General features: G+C 33.6%; 1 protein-coding gene across 4 annotated transcripts in view; it reads right to left on the bottom strand.

Annotated features, from left to right (window-relative positions):
• Ralyl (RALY RNA binding protein-like) overlaps positions 1 to 27,225 on the bottom strand; it is a 624,857-nt gene that overhangs the window by 312,522 nt on the left and 285,110 nt on the right. For all 4 annotated transcript variants that reach the window (XM_005381724.2, XM_013512855.1, XM_013512856.1 and 1 more), the window contains one exon: positions 25,289 to 25,567. In XM_005381724.2, the coding sequence (XP_005381781.1) occupies positions 25,289 to 25,544 (256 nt within the window). In that variant the 5' untranslated portion in view covers positions 25,545 to 25,567. The remainder of the gene's footprint in view (positions 1 to 25,288; positions 25,568 to 27,225) is intronic.

The raw sequence follows: 27,225 nt of genomic DNA, 5'->3' as shown, positions 1-27,225 counted from the left end.
TTGTGCCACTGTTACCTTGAAGTAATTTGAGGGACATATCTCAGTTCCCAACACATGTCTCATTTGAGAGGTGTGGGGAGGCTGGCAGATGGGATCTGTAAAAGCAGTTTCTTCAGCACCAGTCACACCGTTTGCCTTCCTTGGATTCCTCCCAACAAGAAGGGTTTTTGTTACCAAATTACTGTAGATGTAGCTGCCTTTACTTTGTGTGAATTCAAAATTGTTTAAAATTTGTGAATTTTAGCATTTAAATATTTTCCAAGGAGGATATATAACATTTCCCTTTGTTCTCTTGTTCCAGTGTGTGTGTTTGTGTGTGTGTGTGTGTGTGTGTGTGTGTGTGTGTGTGTGTCTGTGTGAACATTTCTTTCTTTGTCCCCTTTTATCCATTCTCTTATCACAGGATCTTAAAACAATTTACTCATTAGCAAACTGTGTTTATCATTTTGTCTCATGTTGAAGACTTTTTTAAATAAATAACTTGTTTATTTCAAATGCTGTTTATCATAGTACTTTAATGGAAATACTTTAAACATGAGGCCTCCAACTTAAATTACATCAGAATTACACTGCATGAATTTGCAACAGGAATTCAGTGGCAACATGAAATCCAGAACAGACTTGTTAGTCAGCTTTTCAGTATTGTAATAAAATACCTGAGATAATCAATCCAAAAATAGGAAAGGTTTATGTGGCTCACCATGTCAGAGGACTCAGTCCATGGGTAGTTGATCTAATTGTTTTTGGATCTGTGCCAAGGCAGCATATCTTGGGAAGGAACCCGAGGAAGAACAAATCTGTTTCCTCAAAAGAGTTATGGAAATGGAACAGAGTAGCTGGCATCTCAGTATTTATTCCAAAGGGATGTCCCAATGATCTATCTTTTCCCACAAGACCCCTGTGCCTAAGGACTCAGCACTTCCCAACAGGCTCACAGGATGAGGACCAAACTTTTACCACATGGGCCTTTAGGGGACACTGATCTAAACCATAGCATTGAGCTTAACCAGGAAGCCAAAGTAAAAATAAAAATGTAAAATTAGAATGCCAGTTTAAATCAGTTATTGAAGATTATATAAGGTTAAATGGGATTAACTCAAGCAAAGATGGAGGAATATTAGAACTATAGGAATACCAGAAATATTTGCTTTAACTCATACTTGAAACTGTTTTCATTTATAAAGTAGGCTGCTTTGCTGCTTTATCTTAAAGCAATAGGATAGGTTTAGAGGTCAGAGTGGTAGACAGTGATTATATATAGTGTTTATTTATATACATACAAAAGGGTATTGTATATACAATTAGAAATAGAATATTTTATTGGTATTTTCTCAACACTTTTTTAAACCCACAAGGTTACCATTTCTGCTCAAATTTAGAGCAATTTTCTACCTCTTTTCTGACATTTTTTTTCATTTTCTATATCTGGTAACAAAGTCATAGAACTTTCGCTCGTAAAAGTTTGTGAGAGTTACCTTCCACTTTATCCACTGCTTTACTTTTGAACTCATCAGAATGTATATACTGTCATTCTGTAGCCTCCAGAAAGATGTAAGCTGCTGCAGGCTGAGAGCCATGTTTTATTCCCTTTGCAGTTGGAATTCAAAGCAGAGTTGAAGACAAATGAATGATTAAATGATTCTGTTTCATTTCACAGTTACTTTCCTCATCCAAACCATGGAAGAAATGGCATGGCTTTATTTCAACCAATATTTATTCACCACCATGCCCTAAAGTAGCAGACAGGGATGGAACCATGTAAAAACTGGATATGGCTGTCTGCATCCAGTGTGTGCCCACTTTTTCCTGGAATTACATTTCCTTGCTGTCTAAATGACCACCCCTATCAAGTATTTCCCTCCATTGCTATCGATTTCTGGTTTTACTGTCTTCACGGTTCTTTCTTCCTCTTAACTAGGATGTGCCTAACCTACTCACTTTATCAAGTCTTTAATTAATTCATATTTGAACTCAAAAGTCATCTTTCAGGGAAGAAGTTCCTGAATAAATTTCAGCTGAATTTCTGCTCTTATTTATGCCACATTCATCTAGCACAATTAAATTGGATAATTTCTTCATCCGAAAACTATAGCTAAATCTTGATTTAAGAGATGTTGAGTTTAAAATTATGCCACAGTATTCTTATCAAAAAAAATGCAGGAAAAATGCTTGTTAACTTTGTTTTATTGTTAATCCTATTCTTTCTCCTCACCTCCCCTTCCTTCCTCTACTCCCACTTCCTTCACTCCCCTATACCCTCCACTCCCTTTCTTTCTTTTTTTAATTCCCTCCATTGAGGCCACTCCTATCATCCTCTCCACTCAACCTTATTAAAAGTCAGGCACTGTTGGCCTCTGACAGTATCAGCTGAATTGTTAAATAAGAAAATAATACCAAACCTATCAAACTACTCAAACAATAGAAAAAAAGAATAGTTCTAGCTCATGTAAATCACAGAATGGAAGACTTTTTAACAAAGTAAATAACCAATAAAACTCACTTAAAGCTAAATTCTAGAATTGCTTAACAATCTAACAACACAATGACAAACACAATATGGCCAAGTAGTCTTATTTTATTAATGTAAAGGTGATTAGATGTTAGTAACTTTGTTAGTTTACAGTAATATATTATAAATATAGCTGGAAAGTTATATTATCATCTCCATAGGTGCTGAAAAATTTTGACAAAATCAGTATGTATTTACCTAAGAATTAATTTCTCTCTCCCATCCCCCATCCTTCTTACTTACTAACAGCATATGTGGATGTGTGGCATATACCACTTAGTCTCCAAGCCAGAGTATTAATATGAGAACAAAAGAAACTATACAACAAAAGCATGATTAACACATGAATGCTCAATATTTTAACTAATACTAAACTTTCCTAGGTATTATCATTAGTATAATTTGATGAGAAAAGCACAATAATTAAAAATTGAGACATATTGATTTGTACATATAATTATATTCTTGAGTCACCAGAAAATATCAATGTGATTACTTAAGAAAGACAGAATATGTAAAGTATATAATATGCTAACAGAAAAGATAAAAGACTTTTTCATAAAACAAATCAGTTATATGATTCAGTGAGAAAAAGATATAATGTGAAAAGGATTCCATGCACACAAATAAAATAAAAATAATGCATTAAAACAGAAACAATAAGAAATGTATAGGAATAATATACAAGAATTAAGCCATAAAAGACCAATGAAAGATACAAAAATTGATAAAAATAGAATGTATATATGCTCCCAACATCACAAAAATGTTAATGTTTCATGTTCACTTATGAATATAAAGCAAACTCAGTAAGACTATATTGTGTTTCTGTATCTAAAAGTTCGAATAAAATTTCATTTGCTCAAATAATAAGTGTGGACAAGACATTTTGAAAATGAAGAACATCGAGGAAGATTGCTTCAATTAAGGTTAAAAACACTTTGCTCCAATAAAAATTAAAATTTTTATATTGACCCATTTTGAGTTGGACAAATGACCCAACAAAGAATATTGAAAGGAAGAACCATTCTTTTATGGAAACTTCTAAAAACATATAGATTGATTTGAACTTACTGAGGCAAAGTATGATTTTTAAAATAAGTGATACTTATATCTGGATATCAAAATGTGGCAAAACTGTCTCAATTCTTTATATTGTCCAAGATCTTAAATTCCAAGTAGATCAGAACCATAATATAAAACATAAAAATTAATAAATAGAAAGGTAAGTTTTTATGGAAACTAAGAATGAGAAAATTTTCAGAAAGATGATTTTTGGAGTAAGAATAAAAAAGGTAACAAATTCAATTATTTTGTCAAATTCCAAGACAAAATAAAAACTAAAATAAGGTACATAAAAAATACTGGAATTTGCACAACTCATAGTAACAGAAATACAATTAAACAACTTGACATTAAATACTACTGATCCAACAGATGGGGGGAAAATAAAAATTCTTGAAATGCTCATTTTTAATTGGTCTGTATAAAAATAAGTTTTGCAAGATGTCATATAAAATTGAATGGATATTTGGAAATATGTAGCAAAATGTGATGCGCTTTTATAACTTGATCCTCGACCTGTTCCCAAGCACGCTCTCTTTTCTAGATATCTCCCCCTGAGTAAAACATGAAGCAGCACACTCATGATGGTATTTATTGCAGTGTATTTCATAATAGGAAACGATCAGAAACATCCCAATTCCCATCTCGGAGGCTTGGTTGAGTAAACAATGCACACTGAGCGTCTGCACAGTACAATTCTATGCAGTATAAAAAGAAAAAAATCTGGACGATTTGGAGCTGTCAGACGAGTAGACTATTAAGTAAAAGTGTAGCACAGAAAAAGTTACTACACCATGATGTACTAAAATGGTGAGTACTCTGACAAGAAATAGACAAATAATGTGTAATATTTTGAAAAACTTTACAAATGTGGCAGAGTGAGGAAAAGGAAGAGGGAATAAAGATAAAAGCTAGTTACATCTTTTTAAAATTTATTTGAAAATGATACATAAAAATGAACAATGTTCACACTAATGGATTACCATGTGGTGGTTCAGTACATGGACACATTGTGTAATCATGTTAAGCCTATCTAAGTCCTAAAATATTTAAAATTCCTTTTTGCAAAAAAAGATCAAAGTCCATTCCTGCAGCTTTCTGAGTTACGCAGTCCCCACACACTATCTCTAGTCACCCAGCTGTGCAGCAGCACAGAACTCCTTACTGCTATCAACAGTCAACATTTTACCTCACTTTTTTCCAATCCTTCCCTGTTCTTTATTTCCTCATCCTCTGCAAACACCATTTTTTTTTCCAGTACCAGGAATTGAACTCACGACCTTGCACTTGCCAGGCAGGTGCTGTGCCACTGAGCTAAATCCCCAACCCCTGCAAACACCATTTCACTCTCAATTTCTGAGATTAGCTTTTTAATATTACACATACGAATGAGATCATGTTGTGTCCATCTATGTTTGCATGGCTTATTTTACTTAATAAAATGATATCCATTTTCATTCATGTTGTCACAAGTGACAGGATTTCATTATTTTTCATGGCAGACAAGTATTCTATTCTGTACATATACCACTTTTCATATCTTCAGTTGATAGTAAGTTAAGTTGTTTACATTTCTTGGCTATTGCAAGTGGTGTAATACACCTGGACAGTGCAGGTGTCACTCCCACATTTTTATTTCATTTCCTGTAGATATACATCCAGGAGTGGGTTTGTTGTATCATATGGTAATTCTATTATTACATATTTTTGAAACCTCTGTACTCTATTCCATAATAATTACACTAATTTATAGTTCCAGAAACAGTGTAAAAGTGTTTCATTTACTTAACATCTTCAGCTGTACATACTTGTTATCCTATCTTTTTTTGATAATATTCTCATTAGAAAGAAATTAGTTTTCATCTTTAGTGAGTTATGGATGCTGAGAATTACTTTGTATACCCACTGGCAACCTTCCTTGTGTGAGAAATCCTTGTGTTAGTGAGCTTTCCTGTGGCTGGGACACAGTACCTGACACAATTAAAGAATAAGTTTAAACTGGCTCATGATTCAGAGGGTTCAGTGCACAGTTGGCTTGTGGAAAGGCATGGTGGAAGAATGCAGCCAAGGAGCACAGTAGGACAACAGTTCCAAAGATGAAGGTGCAAGGGACCAGACACAGAAGCCAAATTCACACCTCTATGACCCAGTGAGACATACCTCAAAGTGTTGCTACACTACTCCCTAGGGCAGATCCCAAGCTAATCTATTTGACATTCCACCCTAAGTACCAGTGATCTGTTGTCCATTTCTCAATTGGGTTATTTACTTATTTATTTGGCTATAGAGTTTTTGAATTGCTTATATTCTAGATATTAACTCCTTGTAAGAAATATACTATACAAATACTTTTACTAGTTTATACATTATTTCTTCATTCTGATGATTATTTACTTTGCTACCCAGAAGCATTTTATTTTAATGTAGTCTTGGTTTATATTTGCTTAAGTTTCTTTGCTTTTGGAAACTTGTGCAAAATTTCTTGCCCATTCCTATGTCCTGACATATCCCCTCACTGTTTTATTCTAGTACTTTTATTGTATTAGATCTTGCATTTAAATCTCTAATAAATTTAGAGTTGAATTTTAAAACAGAGATGGGGTTTAAATTCACTCTTCTGCATATGGATATCCATATATCCCAGCAGCATTTATTGAAAAAAAAAAAAAACCTATCTTTTCTCCAGTGTGTGTTCTTAGCATGTTTGTCAAGCGTTACTTAGGTATAGCTATTTGGCTTTATTTCTAGACTCTTTATTTTATTCTATTGGAGTATGTGTCTGCTTTTATGCTGATTAATGTGCTGTTTTGATTACTACAGCTTCAAAATACATTTTGAAGTCAATGTGATACTTCTTCTTTTATTCTTTTTGCATAGTCAGACATATCGTTGCCTCTTTTGGGTTTTCTTTGTTCAATGCAAAATTTAGCATCACTTTTATTAAGTCTCTAAAAATATAACTGGCATTTTGATGGGACTTGCCCTGAATCTGTAGATCACTTCACAAAATATGGTCATTTTAACAACATTGATCCTTCCAATCAATGAACATAGGTCCTTCCATTTTCTTGTGTCGTTCCTCAATTTTATTCATCAAAATTTTATAATAGAGCTCTTTCCTTTTTAGTTAAATTTATTTCTGGATACTTTATCTTTTTGTAGCTGTTATGAACAAGATTTTTTTCTTGATTTCTATTTCTGATAACTGGATATTAATATATAACAGTGATACTGATTTTTATGTGTTGATTTTACACCCTCCCACTTTACTGACTTTCCAATTAGTTTTGTGGTTGTTCTTATTTAGTCTCTGAGGTTTCCCATAATGTCATCTGCAAACTGAAAGTTTGATGTCCTTTTTTCAAATGTGGACACCATTTATTTCTTTTCCTGGGTGTTAATCCTCCATCTTGGGTTTTCAGCCGTATACTGAATAAAAGTTGTGAAAGTCAACACTCACATCTTGCTGCAAATAAGAAACAGCATTCGGCTCTGTTCTCACCACACTGTCATATTAGCTATTGGTCTACTACATAGCCCCTTAATATGTTAAAGAACTTCCTTTCATACCTAACTGCTAACATTTAATCATAAAATAAAGTGGAATTTTATTAAATAATTTTATCAATTTTTTTTTCTCCATATATTGAGATGTTCATGTGTTTCTTTGCTCTTCATTTTGTTGATGTAGTTTGTTTTTTGGGTTTGTTCCTTTGTTTTTCCAGTAGGGATCAAACCCAAGGCTTCTGCACTGAGCTAAATCCCCAGTGCTCTCCCCTCCCTGTTTTGCAGAATTTCCAGGCTGGATTCTTACTTGGAATGCACCTTCCTCAGCCTCCCATAGTGAGAATCTTTAATGACTGTTGAATTTAGTTTGCTAGTACTTTGTTGAGGATTTGTGCATTGATGTTTATGGAGGATATTGACCCATGGCTTTAAGTTTTTTTACCTGATACGTAACACATAAAATTTTATACATATATATATGTAATTTTTGACACGTGTATACATTGCATAATGTTTACATAAGGGTTATGCATATGTCAAGGATCTATTATTTCTTAATGATGAAAACTTTTAAGATTTTTCTTCTAGCTTTTTTTAATATGCAGTACATAATTGTAGCTTATAGTCACCCTGTCATTCAGTACCACATCAGAGCTTTATAGTTCTAGTGGCAAACTAATACCCTTGTGGCTCTTTCCTTTGTTTCTGTGTCCTCCCTTGTTTTTGTTTACCAGGGTAATGCTGACCTCACAGGATACCTTTGGACGAATTAGCTCCTGTTTGAATATTTGGAATACTTTAAGATGAAGTTGTATCAGTTCTTTAAATGGAATGAATTAGCAGTAAAACCACGTAGCCTTTGTTTTTTAATGGCATAGTTTATTACTGATCCAATGTCCTTAACTTTTATTAGTTCTTCAAGTTTTTCCTTTCATTACAATTTAATCATGGTAAAATGTATTTATCCAAGAATTTGCACATTTGTTCTAGGTTATCAAATTTGTTGGCATACAATTGATCATAATGATCTCCAATGATCCTTTGTATTTCTGTGCATCAGATGTAATCTCTGTTTTCATTTAAGTCTCCTCTCATTTTCTTAGTTCAGCTAAGAGTTTGTTAATTTTTATGTTTTTGAAGAACCAGTTTTTATTTTGTTGATTTTTTGCATTATTTTTATTCTTTATCTCAGTTATTTCTACTGTACTCATTTTTATTTCTTTCCTCCTAATTTGGCTTCTTATTTTTCTAGTTCTCTGAGTTGAAGCAAATGGTTATTTTTCTGTGATCATCCTTTTTTGATATGTTGTTAAAAATTCCCTCATTATTTCTTTTGTTTTATCCCATTTAGATTGATGTACTGTTTCTCTATTTTCTTTTTTAAAGATTACCTTTGGCTTTTATTTTTGTGTTTTTCGAGAAAAGGTCTCAATAAGTAACCTAGGATAATGAGAAATTTATGATCCTGCTGCTTTTGAAGTGCAGTGATTACAGACATGTGGCACCATGTCTGGCTGTTTCAAGAAAGTTTTAAATTTCATTCTTGATTTGTTCTTTCATGCTTTGTTTTCCTATAAGGTGAGTTATGTTATTTACATATATTTGAATAATTGCCAAGATTTTTCATGTTATTGATTCCAAATTCTATTGTATATGCTGAGAAATGATACTCAGTAGAATTTCAACATTTAAAAACATTTGTTGTGCTTTTTGGTGGCCTATCACCTTCTGAGGGATGTTCCATGTGTGGATGGGAAGAACACATATTTTATAGATGTGCATGAAATGATCTGTACATTTGTTGGGTAAATTTAGTCCAGGGTTCTATTTAATTCCGTCTTTCTTTGCTGCTTTTCTGCTGGATGAGTTATCCATTATTGAAACTGGGGTGTTAAAGTCCTCTACTGTTGCTGTATTGGAGTTTGTCTCTCGCTATTGGTCTACTAATATTTACTTTATATTTTTGGGTGTATTATATATATATATATATATCACAAATATACAGTGATACCTCCATAGTTAAACTCAGTTCACTCCAAATTTGTGTTCAAACACCAAAAAGCTTCAGAACTGAACCTATTTTTTCCATAAAAAATGGAAAAACAAATAATTGGTTCCAAGGCCCAAAAATTACATTTATGAACTCATTTTTGTAAGACTGACAAATTTCACACTGACCTTTTAACTATATTGTGGTTCTCTTTGCTTTCCTCTTAGCTTTGCTGCTGGTATCACTTTCTTTACAGCCATGGTTACAATATTTTAAGCAAATAAAGTAAAAAATAAAGCACAGTGAAGATGCTCAATGCACTAACGCGAGCACTATATATTGTCTCAGAGCAGCGTTTAGACTGACACATCACCATTTGTGCCTGGCAAGAGGTGAAGCATGACTTTTGGCCCATGCAGGTTTTTCCAAGTTACATTTTCCGTTCAACTGCTGAGTAAAGTTACAGCACCAAGCAGATTATTTTCAAACTTTGCTGTTTGAATAGTGCTTGGAGCTGCTCAAGATCCAAAGTATCACTCTCCATATACATGTAAAATTACTTCCACTGGTTGAATGGGCCCCTTTACCATTATATAGAAAGTGACCTTTTCTGATTTCATTGTTATTATTTAAATCATTCTATCTGACATAATATTGCTTTCTTTTGGATTCCCTTGGCACCATATTCCTTCCTTTAACTTCCCTTCTTATCGCATCCTTGAAAATGAAGTGGACTTCTTATAAACACTACACGACTCTTTCTTTTTCCATTTGTCACTCCATGTCTTTTAATTAGGCAATTTAATTCATTGATATGTAAGGTAAGTATTGATGGCCAAGGTCTTCTGACTTCACTTTGTAAGTTATTTTCTAGTTCTATTGTAGATTCTGCCTATAAGGTTTAAATTGAGAAGTCTGCAGGAAGGCAAACTGTAAGAATTTTATTTTTATTCTTTGTACTTTGAGAGTTTTCTCTTTATCTTTGCAATCTTGGTTATAATGTTTTGAGACAGGCAGTAGTGATTTTTGACCTTATAGTACCTCTTTATTTGTATCATTTTCTAATTGGGAAGCATTTTGTGGTTGTTCTTTTTTTTTTTTTTTTTGGTACCAGGAATCGAATGATATTATTAGTAGTATTCACAGTAGTGTAATTATTAGCAGTATGATTGCAGTACTGAGAGTCAAACACTGGGGCACTTTACCACTTGGCTCCAGCACCAACCTTTGTATGTGTGCATATATGTATATATATATATATATATATATATATATATATATGTATGTATGTATGCATTTATATTTTATGACAGAGTCTTGCTAAGTGGCCCAAGTGAGTGTAACCTTGTGGTCCTCCTACCTTAGCGTGCCTAAGTGATATGTGCCTCTGCACCTAGCTTGTTGTTATCTCTCTGCATAAGCTTTTTACACTTTTGTCACTCTCAGGTTCCTCTTCAACTCAAATAACTCAATTATTTCCTTTTTCAATGCTGCTTCAAAGTTCCTATCATCTTTCTTCATTCTTTTTTATTCTCCTCTATGTATTTGCAAATACTCTGTCTTCAAATTCACTAAATAACAGCTTAGGGATATTATCAATAAATCTCAATTTTATATCTTTTAAGGATTACTTATCAAAGAAATTAATAAACACCTATAAGGGAAGGAACTGAGAAAACAGGAATGTTACTAGACTACTATTAAAGAAATTTAACAGTTATATTCAGTGAGGTCATCATATTGTGACTGAGTTTTCTTTAAATAAATGTGCGTTATATATGTATGTGTGTAGACATGCTGAAATATTATTAGGTTGGACGACATGATGTATGCAATTTACTTCAAAACAATCCAGGGTCTGTGGAGAAAATGGATACGATAAAGTATAGAAAAATAGGGCTGTATTTTGACAATTGATAAGATGGGTTCATGTGTCCACCTTTTTCATTATACAGTTCACTTTAAGTGTGCTTGATATCTCCAAATAGAAAAGGTAAGCAATTAAAGAAAATATACAGAAAATTAAAATTAATAAAAAGTACCACAGAAAAGGAGGGAGAGGGGATGAATGAATTTAAGTGTGCTGTGGACCTAAGATTGTCTGGAAAGAAATATGAATTATAATTTGCATAAAACCAATAAACCAAGAACACCAGTTGCAATCTCTGGAATATTACCACACAAATAGCCAAGCATTTCTAACATATAAACCAACAGATTATACCTGGAATAGAAATTACAAAATGACAAAAAAAATTTTAAACTAAAAAGAACAAAGCAGAAAAAGAGCACACAAAGCACAGAACACAAAAAGCAGCACATTTATACCTAGAAATTCAAATACACATTAAACAATAAGACTTCATAGGACACTTAGCCATTTTATCTTGTATTTGGGTTTTATGACCCTTTCTATTCCCCAGGCAGTGTGTTATCTATTTCATACATGGTGATATATTTAATCCTCACTACAATTTTATATCCTGGACCCTATGGTAATTGTTCCTGTTATGCCGACAAGGGCACAGCACTGAGACCTTTAGTAAAACCCACAGTGACAGAGCTGGTAGGCAGAGAACTGGTATTCTAAAACAGAAGCCCAAGTCCAGAGCCTGCACTTTTAGCCTTCATCTTTGACTCATATTAGAAGCTATCGTTTCAATTTTAGTGCTTTAGTTTCAGTTCAAATAATTTACAGATTGTAGTGTGTAAGAATTTTCTTGAGAATATTCAAATTTTTGTACTTATAGATGAACACTACTACTCCAATCTATATTTTCTCAATATCTTCTTCACAAAACTTTAGTATATTGCATACTTTTTTTTTTAGATTCCTAGGAGCTCAAGGGATGAGTGGAGGAGGGAGGATGGGAAGGAAAAAGACTTGACAAAAGGAATTTAGCTTTGTTAGGTACCAGCTTCCCACAAGGAATGTAAACATCGTGTACAACAGACATCTACTAATAAACTAAAAAAAAAAAAAAAAATTCCTATAGCACTCGCTGTTGTTATCACATGATACTTTGTCTTTTTGTTCCTATTGTATGTTACTCCATAGGTAGACACTTTACTACCCCACAACTACTCTAAGTTTCCTTCAATAAAATTATATTTTATCTTTTATGACACTGAATCTGCATGGTATATTTATCAAATGTATATTACATATTTATATTTGTTTGCCATCTGCATGTGTATGGTATGCATCTGCATAAATTTTTTACTCCACAATGAAAATATATCCCAAAGTGGTCATCATTTTACTTTAGGTTCTATATTGGAGGAACATTGTGTTTTTACCTTTAACCCATCACATGTATTGGTAAGCATTTAAAACAGTTCCACATGTAGTGTAGAAAGAATAAATGTTCATAGTAGTATAGCATTGTGAAGTTAGTTGACTCATAATTTTCAGATATTTTATTTCTTACTTTAAAGGACAACTTGAGGCTTTGCATGTTACCTATTTTATATGCTCCTTTTTTCCAGGGATTAAGTAACGAGTTAGAACAAGATCCTTATAAACATTCTCAAATTTCAAGGGATCATCTCAGTGAAGGGACTTACAGTTTCCTACCACTGTTTTCCCTAATTTAGGTTCAGTGACTGAGTCAAGAAACAAATTTAGAAACATAAAATGAGTCCTCCAGGCTTTCTATCACAAGTGGAACCTGTATTTTCCTGTCTGATAGATCATTATGTCTATAATTCACTCTATCTTAGAAGTTTGCTAATTGGCATTTGTTTACAGCGCTTTAAATAGCTTTGTTTAATTACTGAAAACTTGAAATATGTGTTGTGATTTACAGACCACAGAATATTGTTCTTAATATTAATTGATGACAGTGAAGTGTGAAAATGAAGATTTCTTAAATAATTACCCGATATAAAAAGTATACTTTTGATAGTGTAACTAAAGATAACTTTCTTTAGTTTTCATAAAGGTTAGCAAGAAGGTTAGAGACTTTAGTGTTCAGGAAAACAAGTTTTCTTTAACATTCAGTACAGTTTTGAATTTCATTATTTAGAAAATAGAATTAATTCAATCTACCATGTAACTTCACTTAAAGATGTTGGAAAGATAATTTTTTGAAGATGCAAAAGCATGTACCTTAATCTTCTTTCAGACGGCTGATGAGGGAAAACGGTATGTAAATAAAAATATTACCAGAAGATACTCATAGGGGAAATGAGTAACTTGTACTGAAGAGCACCTTGTCACTAATTTTCTGCATTTCGACTTGTTTCTCTTTCTGTTTGTTTTTTTTTTTTGTTGTTTTTGTTTTTCTCCGGTACCGGGAACTGAACTCACGACCTTGCGCTTGCCAGGCAGGCGCTTTTTGCCGCTGAGCTAAATCCCCAGCCCCTCGACTTGTTTCTCTTTCTACTGTTGAAGGCCCTCCAAAAGCTTGTGTATAGATTTTTGAAATTGAATAGAAGGGTATCTTTACATATCATTCTGCAATTGATGACCGTTTAGAATATCTGAATAATATGAGATGTGTTGGGAAAGCGGATGTTTAAAATGCCATATACGGATGAATTTGACATTTTCTTAAAGAGAGAAAATTGGAATGTTGAATAATTTTGAAGATTAAAAAAACCTCAATATTTACTAATTCTAATATCTTCATATGCTTATTGCCATTAATATTCAAATTAAATAAAGTATCAAATTTTGATTTACATTGCAGGAAGTGAAAAATTTGTTAAACTATCAAGTTGAAAAAGTAAGATGACAATTATGCCTTATAGATACTGAGGCAAAATCTAACTTTTTTTCTTCCTTTTCATGAGTCCAAATGATCAGAATTATATAAATGTGCCTCAGCAAAAGTGTTGTTTATTACCTCAAGCACTCTTTAAATGTGTTCTACAAGGTTTTCATGACTTTACAAATCCCCATGAGCTGTGTGCACTTCTTAAGAGGTTCTGCAATGGAATACATTGTCTAAAGTGATTATTTGTATTTATCATTTGTGACAAGACCCTCAGTCAATCTGTTCTTACTAGATGTTCAGAACCTGTGTCTAATTTGTACATGAAGGCATATGCTTACTAAATTGACACAGGAGAATGTAATGGTATAACCAAAGTGTTAGAAGAACAACTAGGGTGTCAAAATTCTTACATTTTTTAAAACAAGATTTTAGTGTTATTCCTGGAGAGTATATATTTGAAGATTAATTGAGCATCAAGTAATCTCAGAATTCAGTATTTTTCAATGAACACCTTCATAGGTCTTTCATTTTCTCATTGATTTCTAGTAGTGTTTACAAATGTTTGAATGGAGGTATTTAATGGGAAACTATCACATCTCTAAGAGACAGTATATTAAATATGTGAAGATTAGGGCCTCTGTAATCAGTTTTCTTATTTGAATTAGTAAACAAAGGATATGTCAATGTCATAGGCAGATCCATTTGTTTCTGGTGATTGTGTTTTTCAAGATTAAAACAAACTGAAGATGCAAATGGTAGGCTATGGTCATAAATACTTTACAATTTCTCTGAAATGCTTAAACTCAGTTCTATTATCTAAACAACTGAAGATGTGTTGTTACTATAAATTACAAGTTATAAATAACACAAAGCATTCCCTTCATGTAATTTATCTTACTAAACTTATTGTCACATTTCTGAAAATAGATTCAGTTCATTTTGGCATTTTGGTGATTAGTCTAGAATAATCATTCTTAATTAGGGATGATTTTGCTCCCTGACAAACATATGAAAATAGCTACATGTGTTTTTTGCTTTGTGCTACATAGAGAGGACAGTACTGGTACCCTGAAAGTGAATGGTGGGGCTGCTGCTGAGCATCCTGCATTACACAGGACAGAGCTCTGATAAAAGGTCCAAAATGTAAAATCTGCAAAGTTTGAGAAATACAGTTTTAATATAGAACTGTATATTCCTCTATATGGTTCACCAGAAAATACAAAGCATAAGCCTCATGTTAGATAATAACATAATTTTTTACATCAATGAAAAATAAAAGATTCAGCAAACACCTTATTACAAGTGAGCTAAATCTTAGTGTGATATTTATTTTTGGAAGACTTTACCTATGTTGATGTTCTCACAAATTGAAAAACTGTTTAATGAATAAGTGAATGAATATTTTAGCAGTAATGGGAAATAATGTGTATAGCAAATGATATAAAATGAAGAAAAAGACAGTAGGTCAAATGATAAGTAACAAATGTACAATTTCTTTTGAAGCTAATCTACTGAATGCAGCACAAGTATTTCTTCACACTCAGACACAGCAGTATGGCACTCAAGACCCTCACTACCTGGCACCAACGCTATTTCCCTTCACTCTTCTATAAGCTGCTTTTCCATAGGCTTTTCCCACTTTTACGTGCCTGAATCAGGACGCCAGGTACAACGCTTCATCCAAATGGATTTGCCTCTCCGTTGGCACTCATTCTTTTAACAGAAAATTTAAATCTCTCCTACTCTAGAGTCAGCTCCCATCACACCTATATTCACCTGTACAAGGCTTTTATTTTCAGTAGCTACCCTACAGGATCAACCACTTGGCCTGCCTATATCATTTATTCAATGTCTGTATAAAACAATGTAGTTTTCCCATAGCACTTGGATTATTTCGGAGGTTGAAAACTCCAGTTGCAAATTTTTACCACAGGGATGTTCCATTTGCAGACAAGATTTTACTACCTTAAATTCATTTCAGTTCTACATTATACCCTGTGAACTAAGTAAGCATTACTATTTCCATTGTATGGGTGAAGAAATTTATTATTAGTGAATAGTGTCAAGTTTACTCAACTACACGTGGAAGAGGAGCAGTCCACCAGAGATTATACTCTTCCTGTTCGCTGGTTACAAAATCAGAGTGGCTGTCCAGCCCCATTTGCATGAGGTGAGGACCATGGAATGGGAGCTGATGGGATGGGAACCACTTTCTGGCTGGAATTGCTAATCTGCCAGGACATTGTCCTCTCTCTTTTTTTACCCACCCTCTGGTTTGATGTCCTTCTGAGGGAGACCATGGGAGCCATCTACCAAAAGAGTCAGCTTCCTAGAGTACGATCTCTGGAAGAATTAAGAGAACATCGTCTCCACCCTCTACTGTGCCCTGGGCCCTGGCTACATTTTATGCGAAGAAAAAAATGTACATTTACATAGTGATAACTACTGAATTGTTACAGATTCTCTAACACCAAACTGGCATACAGTAACTGTTAAATTCTAAAAATATTTACCCAGTGAGAAAGAATAATAAGTGGACAAGTTTTTAAGGACAATGCAACAGATATCGGAGTGCCCCCAATTCTACTTTGTCCAGCATAATCCCAATTTCAGCCTGATATCACTCCATAACAGTGACAGCACTTGTCACATTCACAAGCATACTTACTTGGAGGGGAAAGTGTACAGTCACTGTGTACAGTTCTGTGATACAGAACAAACTATTGACAAGATTGAGAAAAATATGGTAAAAAAATGTCAGTTTGTCAGTTTGAAAATGTGGTAAAATATCAGTTTGAAAATATGATAAAAAAGTCAGTTTGCAACCTTGGACCATGGTGTGTATGAAGTAGGGCATGACTGTCTCAGCTTCTACCCAGCATAAATATTCACATTATTTATTTCTCACCATTGTCGGGAAACGTGATAGAAGATAATATTTCTACTAAAATGTTTTGACCATGATGAAATTCTGTGGAACTTTCCAGTTATTACTAAAACTATGAAAGAATGACATTCTAAGAAATGTGCAGTAAGATTTCCATGTCATTGACTTAATATTTGCCTAAAATATGTATGTGTTAAGATACGATATTTATTAAAGGTAATTATATTTAGCAAAAGAAAATTAGCTCCACCTTTGGAGTTTCTGACTTTCTAGGGGCTGAATACTCAGTCACCCTATTAAGGAGACACAATCACAGTGCTTTCCTCAAACAGCAACCCCAAACTACAGCTGTCTGCTTTCCAGAGAACCTGCATCTCTTTCCCTCTGTCCTCTTCTTTTTATCATCTTATTTCTCTCCTCCTTCTTTTTGTGATCCTCTTTCCAATGAAAACAAAAACCTTTCAGCAAATTCTATCCATTCAGCTAATCACCTATCCAATTGTTCATCCAACATCCACTTACTGAATTTCACCTTGGAGGAATTAGCCACTGTACCATGTGGTAAGGATGTAAGTACAGCACATATAGTCAGTGCACTCAAGGGAATGATAGCTTAGAGGGAGAATAGGTGGATATCAATTACAGAATGCTAAATATGAAACTAGAATTACAAGAAGATACCTGGTAGGAAGAGGAGCAAAACATTCCAGCTATATTTGTGGGCTGAAGTAAGTTTAACTAAAGTCATGGAATTTCATCTGAGAATGAGTACAAGGTGAAGAGATTACAGCAGTAGAGCAATGAGGTGGTATGCAGCTTGGTAGGAGTGGACATTCCTGGCAAAACTGTATTGCGAAGGTACTATAGAGGGAAGTAATATGCACTTTCAAAGAACTAAAAGAATCATGTTAAGAGAGCACTGGGCAAGGATGATCTATAATGTAAGTCTACAGATGACCAAGAAAGAAATTACAGAGAACTTGTTAGACTGCAGCTGTAGCAAAAATTTCAGGTGCTTTGGTTTTTTTGCTTTTGTTTATTGTGAGCACAATGAGAAATCCCTAAAATCTGGATGCACAATGGTAGCTGCATCTAAAAACACACATTACTCGTAGGTCATGCTTGACAGACTGTGACAAGCATTTAATTGTGTTCATCTTCTTTATACTTACTCAGTATTTACCCCCAGCATCTTTCTATCTTCCACTGCATTTCCATTACTTCCCTTAGGAAAAAGCTTACGTAGTATATTTACCATATTTACTTTAACAATTTAACTGACCATCTGCATTCAGCATGCTTCCACCTTGTATTCCTTCCACAGTGGCAAAACTTTTATAATGTGAATGACGATAATCTAATTCTGGTTTATGTGCATGTTTTATAACTAGAGTTTGCTTCTTGAAGATGGGTTGTGTATATACATTTTAGAAAAATAATTCTACAGGTAAGTTTCTTTTAGTGTTTAGTTGTGCTTATTATTAATACTTCACTTCTAAAGTTCATAAGTTGTGACTTTTAAAAGCACTGTAACTTTCAAATAATCTGAAAATGAAGATATTACAAATATTCATAAAATGAATGTAATCAAGCCATTGTAATCAGTAGATATAAAATTGGCACTGATCTAAACTTAATCTCTAACCTCTGCAAGATATTTTGGTACAAAAGCATATTTTGTGTGACCTCTTACAAAGATAGTCAGTATAAAACATTCCTAAAAGTTTATTTCACCTTTCAGATATGGGAAAAAAGGTCCTGAATACAGTTAAGTTGAAACTCGAGTAAATACTACCAACACTAATAAAATGTAGTATCGAATTTCAATGAAATATTAAGAATAGTACATGCTAGTATTTTACCTTTTAAAATTTAAACTGTATTGAAGTCAATTAACCAAATATGGATCTAGTTTGTAAGGATTTTTACACGATAGAAATGTTGCTTTTCATGAACATTTTTCAAAACTAATGCCCTTATCACTGGATTCTAAATTTTTGGGGAAATCTGCAAATGATGTGGGTCAAAATGCAATCGATTATCTTTTCCACATAATATTTGGCAATTTTCTATTTCTTTTCACTGGCTGGAAATCATGGATGAAAGGATATCTTTTTTATATTATAATGCATGTGTGCTGAACAGCTGCAAATGTATGAGCAAATAAATTAAATTATGGCCATATTTCCTTTTATGTATGAAACCCATAACACCATTATTTCTTACCATTGCTGAGAAACATGATAGAAGATAATATTTCTACTAAAATGTTTTGACCATGATGAAATTCTGTGGAACTTTCCAGTTATTACTAGAACTATGAAAGAATGACATTCTAAGAAATGTGTAGTAAGATTGTGTAGTAAGATTGTGTAAGTAAGAAATGTGTAGTAAGGCTGTGATATGTGCTTGTTAGAGTGCAGTATCCAAACTCTATCTATCCATTCTCATTATTTACGTGAATTTCTTTTCATGATCATAGTCTCCATAGTTAGATAGAAGTATTTACAAACAGATTTCTTTACACAACCAATGTAACCTGGAAATAAAAAGGGACAGCAATGGAGAAATGAAGAGAAGTTAATTTTCAAACTCGCCCACAGAGACAGCCAGGCATGAGTTTACATCCCACCGATAGGGCGCCTGAGCTCTTTGCGCACTGAGCGATACAGCATAAAGGAAATGGTATGTGAGCAGAGGCAGGAAGACACTCAGAATAATGCCTACCTCATAGCCAGGCCCAGAACACACTGTTCACTGTTATGAGTGATTTCACTTTCCACAGTTTCAACTGCCTACAGTCAACTGCGCTTTCAAAAAGGAAAAGAAATCCTAATTTAAAGATAACTCCATTATAGTATATTGTTGTAATTGATTTGTTTTATTTATAAATATTATTAATCTCTTCATGCATGAGATTTAAAATTACAGTTATTGGAGCCAAAAATGTACAGGGAAAAGCAGTGTCAGTGGGGTTGGTGCCACCTGTAGTTTCAGGCACCCACTGGAGCCCTTGGAGCACATCTGCAGATGAAGGGATCTCCTGTAAGCTTTATTTATTGTCTGTCTGTACACTGCATATTGTAATCTTCGAAGTATTACTCAGAGTACAACACGTGGGCATAAAAATTCTCCAAACAATATTAGCACAAATCTTTCTTTTCAATGAACTAAGAGAAACTAGCAGTATAACTATCTTGTATTTTTTTCCTTTTCCCTTCATTCCTTTCTCCTTTCCCCCACCCTAGTTTCTCTTTCTTGTTGAACTATTTCTTCCCATTACACAATATCTATTGTACATTTTAGTCCTTATTTATTCTTTCAGTTTTTCATACCAGGGAGACAATACAATGTTTACATATGTGGGTCTGATTTATTTCACTAATGGTTGTGTTCTCAAGTTGCATCCATTTACCTATAAAAGTTTCAAGTTTATTCTTCTTTATGGCTGAGTAGTACTGCATTGTATTAAAAGACTACATCTCTTTTATACATTCCTCAGTTGATGGGCATTTGGGTTGTTTTGAAAATTTAGCTATTACAAATTGTGCTGCTCTAAACATGGGTGCACATATATTGTTGTGGTACAATGTATTTAATTCTTCCGGGAAGATACCCAAAAGGGGAACAGCTTTGTCAAATGGGATCTCTAGTCCTAGTTTTTTAAGGAATCTCCTCACTGATATTCAAGTGACTGCACCAGTCTATGCTCCCACCAACAGTGAATTAGGGTTCCTTTTTCCCTGCAGCCCCACGAGCATTTGTTATTTGTTGCTTTTTTTGATGGTATCCATTCTTTCAGGGGTAAGGTCGAATCCCAGCATTGTTTTAATTTGCATCTCTTGAATGATCAGTGATGTTGAACACTTTTTCATATATTTATTTGCCATTTTTATTTCTTCATCTGAACAGTGTATATTCATTTCAGATGCCCATTTTTGGATTGAATCTTTAAATTTGAGGGATCTGATTTTTTAAATTCTTATATATTCTAGATTCGAGTCCTTTTTCGAAGGGACAATTGGTAGGCAGAGATACCATGAACAAAACATAGATCACATAGGAAATACTACAACGAATCAATAACTGGGATCTCATTTTCTCAATAAGCTTTCACACACCTAAAGAAATGACCAACAGAGTGGAAAATCATCCCACAGAATGGGAAAAATTTCTACTGAAAATTTTAAGGGGTGGGGAGCTGCAGATATTCTTTGCATTTAGGAGAAATATAATTTTATTTGTTTGTTTAATTGCTCTGGAGTAATGAATATAGATGTCTAACCCTAAGGTAAAATATTACTCTAAATTATATGTTTACATGTTATATACATTTAATAAAAATAACTTCCTTAAAGAAAACTTGGCGAAATTTCCCTCATCTTGATAAAATGCATGGACCAATGAAATAATTTAAGGTGCCTCCTTCTGTGTTCAGGTATACAATTTAGGAATCTGTTTTAAAACAGTAAGAAAAAATTTCCAAGAGATACCAAGTAATCAAGACCTTACACTGTGACCAACTTTCAAAATCCATATTAAAGTTCAACATACTGTGTTCCAATATCTTAACATAGTTACTCTATGCACTGTAAATTTTAAGTACGATTTAAAATGTGTCTTTTTATGTAAATTTGAGAAGAATGTAAAATACATCCTTATTTGAACAACGGAAACCCGAAGTTGATGACAATTTCATGGTAAAAGATTTTTCTATTGCTATATCCAGAATATTTTATACTTAGACATATGGGATTCTTGATCAGAGATTTTCAAGAGTACTACAGGCAAGTAAATAAAATCATCCTGACTGGTGTACAGTGATTTACTTCATGTTGGCCTGTGGAGCATGCCCATCTATTCCAATGGTTTTATAATATACAGACAATAAAATCTATAAGATAAATTTTCTCTACTATTGTATGTGGATTTAGATTTATGCCTGAGCTTCTGTGCCTCCCCACATCTGTCTTCACCTTCTCCAAGTTCTCTTTGACAGACGCCAGATCCAGTGCCTCTTTGGCCTATAACTGCAACCCCACACTCAAGCATATTCTCCCCACCCCTGCTCTCTCTCCTCTCTTCTCCTTCTCTTCTCTTTTCCACCCTCCCTCTCTATCTCTGCAAACTAGTTGTTACATCACCAAGTCATTGACCTTCCCTTCTTTTCCTTACTTTCCCTCTTTAATCTGTATTTGCAACTTGCATTCTTGCAGTAGACTCTAAACTTACATTCCTGTGTTTAGCTTTATATCACACTAATCCATCCATCCAACTGCTGGGTTATTCTCTCAGACTAAAAGACATTGGGGCACATTATTCCACAGGTGAAAACCATTCCTTGGCTCCTTTACTTGAAACATCAAAACAGCAATTAATGATATTTGCCATTTTATAATGAAGCTTTTTATCACATATATAACCTATTCTTATTTTAGTGATACATGTATAAATTTCATAAAACTATAAGAGCTCACATTAGAATGCTGAATTTTTCATAGTAATACTGAGGTTTAACTCTAACTCCTCATTTACAGAAAAAGATTTTTAAGCACATAGTGATAATGAAAAAGTTGTTCTTTCAGAAGTTGATACATGAATGTACACCATTTAAAATCAAGTAAAATAAATGTAGGCAAAGTACTAACCTAGGTCATGGTTTAACATTAATTCTTTCCTATGCTAAGGACGCAGGAGAATGCTAAAACAGATTGTGATACATGGGGCTAACATCAGTTCCGTATGATAGTATCTATTTCTTACCCATGATCAATTCCCTTTAAATACAAGGCAGTCATCATTTTCTGGGGGTTGCAAATCATAAAAGGTTTATGTAAGAGTCGAAAAAATCCAAGAAGCAAGTGACTGATTTACTTTCTTCCCAAGTCACCAAATTATTCCCAAGTCACCAAAACAAATGTGTAGTACTTAAAACCGAAATTGCACATACCAGTTTGAAAGTAAATCTCTTTGTCAGTGTTTGACTGAGCAAGGAAATTCCTATAGGGAAAAGTTGAGAGACAGGCATTTGCCTGAATTTCCAGTGATATGGTTTGAGAAAAGATGGGTATATTCAGGCACCAGAACTGAAAAGCAGTTATTGGTTAAATTGTAAAGCACTTGCTTTTTATGAAAAATCACTCGGACTAGACAGGAGAAGGAGTAAGCTGGGTTGGAGTTAAAAGAATAAAGTCTTTGACTTGGATCTCAGCACAAGGTGTGATTATGGCTTACTAAAATATATGCACTGAAGATTATACTGGAAAAAAAAAAAACTAAGAAAAGATCCAAGAGGAATGACTTAGAATGAGAAATGGTACCTTATTATAGCCACAGTATAACTCTGTCTCTCTCAGAGTAAAGCAATCTAGTGTTATCATTTTTTTTCCTCTTAGGTGTGTTCAAATAAGCCACTAAATTTCTAGTATGGATATTTCTATTTCTCCATTGCATTCTTCTGAAAAAAGATAGCAATCAGCGGAGTAGGAATAGGGAACAGGGCTACAGAAATGTAGCTATAATTTCTTTAAAAGTGAATTGAACTTTTAACTGACCTTATATTTATAATCATTCTATAAAATTCAAATAATTAAGTGCATTTTGACATAAGTTTGGTTTCCCTTAAAATTGGCTGAGGTGGGGCTCTGAAGTGAGAATATCTACATAGAAAGGAAAAGAGAAAGCAAAGGCCAGAAAATCCCCGTATCAAGTGAAACAAGCAAAATGGAGGAACTAAGGAAAACAAAAGGACACAAATAGCAAACTCATATGGAACGCAGAGCCTCCCTTTTCCTGTAAATATATAAAAAAAAATGGGAAAAATGTAAATAACAACTGTAGTCTGTGTGTATGTAAATCACTATTTTTGAGTGGAAGTACTTATGCAAAACAGTTTTGGGGATTTTTTTCCCTCAAAACTATTACCCCCAAATTCACTCATGCTTTAATGAATTTCATACCTTCTGAAACACTTTTCTTATCTGTCTTATGTAAGTTGGTAACACTCTTCTAACCTGATTTTCCAATACCTCTTTGATATGCTTCTGTGGTTTTATATTTGTAGATATGATAAAGCAGACACAATGAAAAATAACAAAGTAACATACATAATCCAGATAAGTAAAATGGGCTGTGAGAACATTTTTAACAGAGTAGTAGAATGTACACTGAAGGCAAAGGAGCAGGACACTACTACTTTAGATGGGTTGGTCAGGAAGAGACTCTCTGAAGGTAACTTTTGAGAACAGAATTTGATAAAACAGGGAGCAACTAATTAGCAGAGGGAATAGCCAGTCAGAGCCTCTAAATTAGTAATAATTTTGGAATGCTTGAGGTGACCTGCATTAGTGGTGCAGGAAGGCAGAGCAAACAAGGAGACAGGCTAAAAGATACAACAGTGTGGGGCATTCCTGGGCACTACAGATTTTCTATAGAACGGAACTCTTATTCTGTATTAGAAAGGCCTTAGAGGTTTCAAAATAGGCAAAGGACATAATGTATTTGATGTTTAAAAAAAAGACATTCTTGGCAGAGTGCAAAGAGAAGGGCGGCAAGATATAAAATGGAGTAATTGATGTAAAATGGAGGCACACATGAGAAGGTCCTCAGGACATGTGTAGAAGAGGACTAGGTTTAGATACATGGATAAGACAACCTGATGATGGATTATACTGGGATGGAAAATGAAAAGACAAATCAGAGTTGATACCTAGATTTTAAAAAATGTATAAGTATGAGTTTCATTTATTGTGAAAGAGAAGTTTAAGGTGAAACAGGTTGATGGTGTGGAAAATCAAAAGATTTCCTGAGAGACAGTTGCATATTGTATATTCGACAGTTCATGCTATATACAGTCAATTTGAAATGTAAAACTGGACAGGACAAAAGATATGTCAGGCAATCATTGATATATTAATCACATTTTTCTGCATGTAGAAAAAATCATTAAAATCTAATTTTATTTTTATCTGTAAAATAATTAAAAATACTTTTTCTCTTTTAATTTTACTTCAAAGTGTATTCTTTTTTGTCTTTGAAAAAATGCAATCTTATTGCTTGGACATCAAGTTCAATCCTGACTTTGTGATTGAACAGGGATGATATTCAAGATTCCTAACTACATGAATGAATTCTATTCCTTTTCTACTCGAAAAATTTTACTTCCTTTCCATTGCCTCTCTTTTCCCCGGAAAAATAAAAAGTAGGAAAAAATGAATCAACTTCTCAGAATAAAACCTATAAATAAACCCTCCCAAAGTTATTTTGCTTAGCATACTATGTCTAGAAAAATACATACAATTTCAAATTAAATAAAGTTAAATGTGAAGAATAGGTAACATTTGCCTGGCTGTGCTGGGATTGGTGGAGGTAATCTGTATTACAAAGGAAACCCGATCTCACGTTTCTAAATTTGTAGAGACCTTTGTTGCCTACAAGTAAAGCAATATGTGAACAAGAAAACACTACAAATTAGAATCATTCAAACACTATAAGTGGTTAAAGAAGAGATAAGTATCATGGCAATTCTGATTTTTGAAAATTGAGATCATATTCAGAGAGGCGCAGAGACCAGAACAATGACGTTAAATCCCCAGCAGAGCACGGCTTACCAAGCGGTTGGCCTGCGATGATCCTGGCATTTTCTCCCGCCACTGCAGCTCTTGCATGTCGCTCACTCATGTACTGTACGAATGCATAACCTTTGTGAACCGAGCATCCGACTATTTTCCCATACTTTGAAAAAATGGCTTCGATGTCAACTTTCTTGACGATGGCTGTATTTAAATTGCCGATGAAAACACGGGAGTTGATGGATTTGGGGTCATTCTTATTGGTGACGTTGCTGGTCTGTGTTTTGCCAGTCATGGTTGGCTCACCTTGTTTTAATCCTTAAACAAAACAAAAAACCCACAAACAATGAGAAAGTAAGTAGTTATGTATTCAGTAGATATCATAGTTTTTAACATTTTTCGGTATTATACTCAGAAAATCTCAAATTTTGTGTCACTGATTGTCTTGAGAAAATTGAATAACATAAAAGGTACTCAGTGCATGGCTAAATGAAGTAGAAAATACTCATGATACTTGACTTAGAGTTTTAAATACATTCTTGACTTATTTAACCAGAATTCACACTTGAATAATGACTAAACATTTTATAATTATTTTTATTTTTAAGTATAATGATTTTTGCAAGAGCAAGTACAAAGAATAAGCAGCATTTTTCCATGAACAAAGATCACAAAAAGTCCACATGGCTAAGGTGTGATGATAGGTGGAACACTGCAAAAACACCTCCATTTACTTTCTGAGTACATGCATTTGTATTTCTACATTTTTCTAGAATAGGTAGAAAATACATATTTATTTGTTTCAATATCTGAACCCTACTTTCAGAAACCAACGATTGATTCCATTAAAGGCTGTGGAAAAGAAAAATAAAGATATTTAAGTCAGATGTTCCATAAGAAAATTTAGTATTAGCACAACTTTGAAGAAAGAGATTTAACTGGAATCACTATATAGATATCATTTAATTGAGTCAATACGTCAGTTGAAAAAAAACGCACATGTAGCCAGTGTTCATCAGTGATTCGCAATTATAGGTAACTGCTGAAATTTAATTCTCAAATTCATTTATTTACTCCTTTAATAAAAGACTCCTATGTTACCTGAGGACTGCTAGAATTTTTAAAACTATTTTCTAAGTCTGAGAGAATGCTAAGAGTGCTTAAACTTAATGAAATATTGTAGAGCTACAGATTTATGTTTAAGAGCTTAAAAATTCTTTAGCAATATGTATTAAATTGTATATTTTGCCAGTATCATCTTCTATAGTACCTATTAATCTAAAGCAGCCATTAATTTGAAACTAAAATTTCAACAAGGTTATACTCTCTGACGTTGACGCTGATTGTGGAACATTGGCTAATTGGTGCACTTTGTCAGTGCAATTACATATTAATGTGAACTCAGTTGTTTAAAATATTATAGCTATTAACATAGTAAAGGCATCTGATTTTTAGGAATCATCCTAAATGACATTTCTAAATTAAATAGTAAGGTGGGAGAAGACCTAAAGGCATATAAATTGAATCTGCATGAAATTTTACTCATTATCCGTTTAATTCAGAAATAAAGGCAACAAAAATGTTTCAAATTAAGTTGTTTATTATTACAGTGGCATTATTAAAGTTTCACTTCAAAGCTGCAGGCATTTTCCTACAAAGAACTGTAAGTTTTTCTTTCTTATGTCAGAGTACTCACTGTATATGCATAACACATTTTCTTTATCTATTTATCTGTTGATGGACATAGTTTTTTCCAACATGTAACTATTGATTTATGCTGCTATAAACAAATGTATGCAAAACTTAATGTATAAATAACTATGAAGTAAAACACAGATAACAGGAAAAAAGAGAAAAAGAAAGAAGTTATTGTATTCCAGCATGGACAAGATATCCAAAAGTGCACCTTGGGGCTGGGGATTTAGCTCAGTGGCAAAGCACCTGCCTGGCAAGTGCAAGGTCATGAGTTCGGTTCC

This window comes from Chinchilla lanigera, unplaced genomic scaffold (assembly GCF_000276665.1).
Source record: "Chinchilla lanigera isolate Chin_1 unplaced genomic scaffold, ChiLan1.0 scaffold00016, whole genome shotgun sequence".
Taxonomy (NCBI): Eukaryota; Metazoa; Chordata; class Mammalia; order Rodentia; family Chinchillidae; genus Chinchilla; species Chinchilla lanigera.
This window is presented reverse-complemented; position numbering and strand designations above follow the sequence as displayed.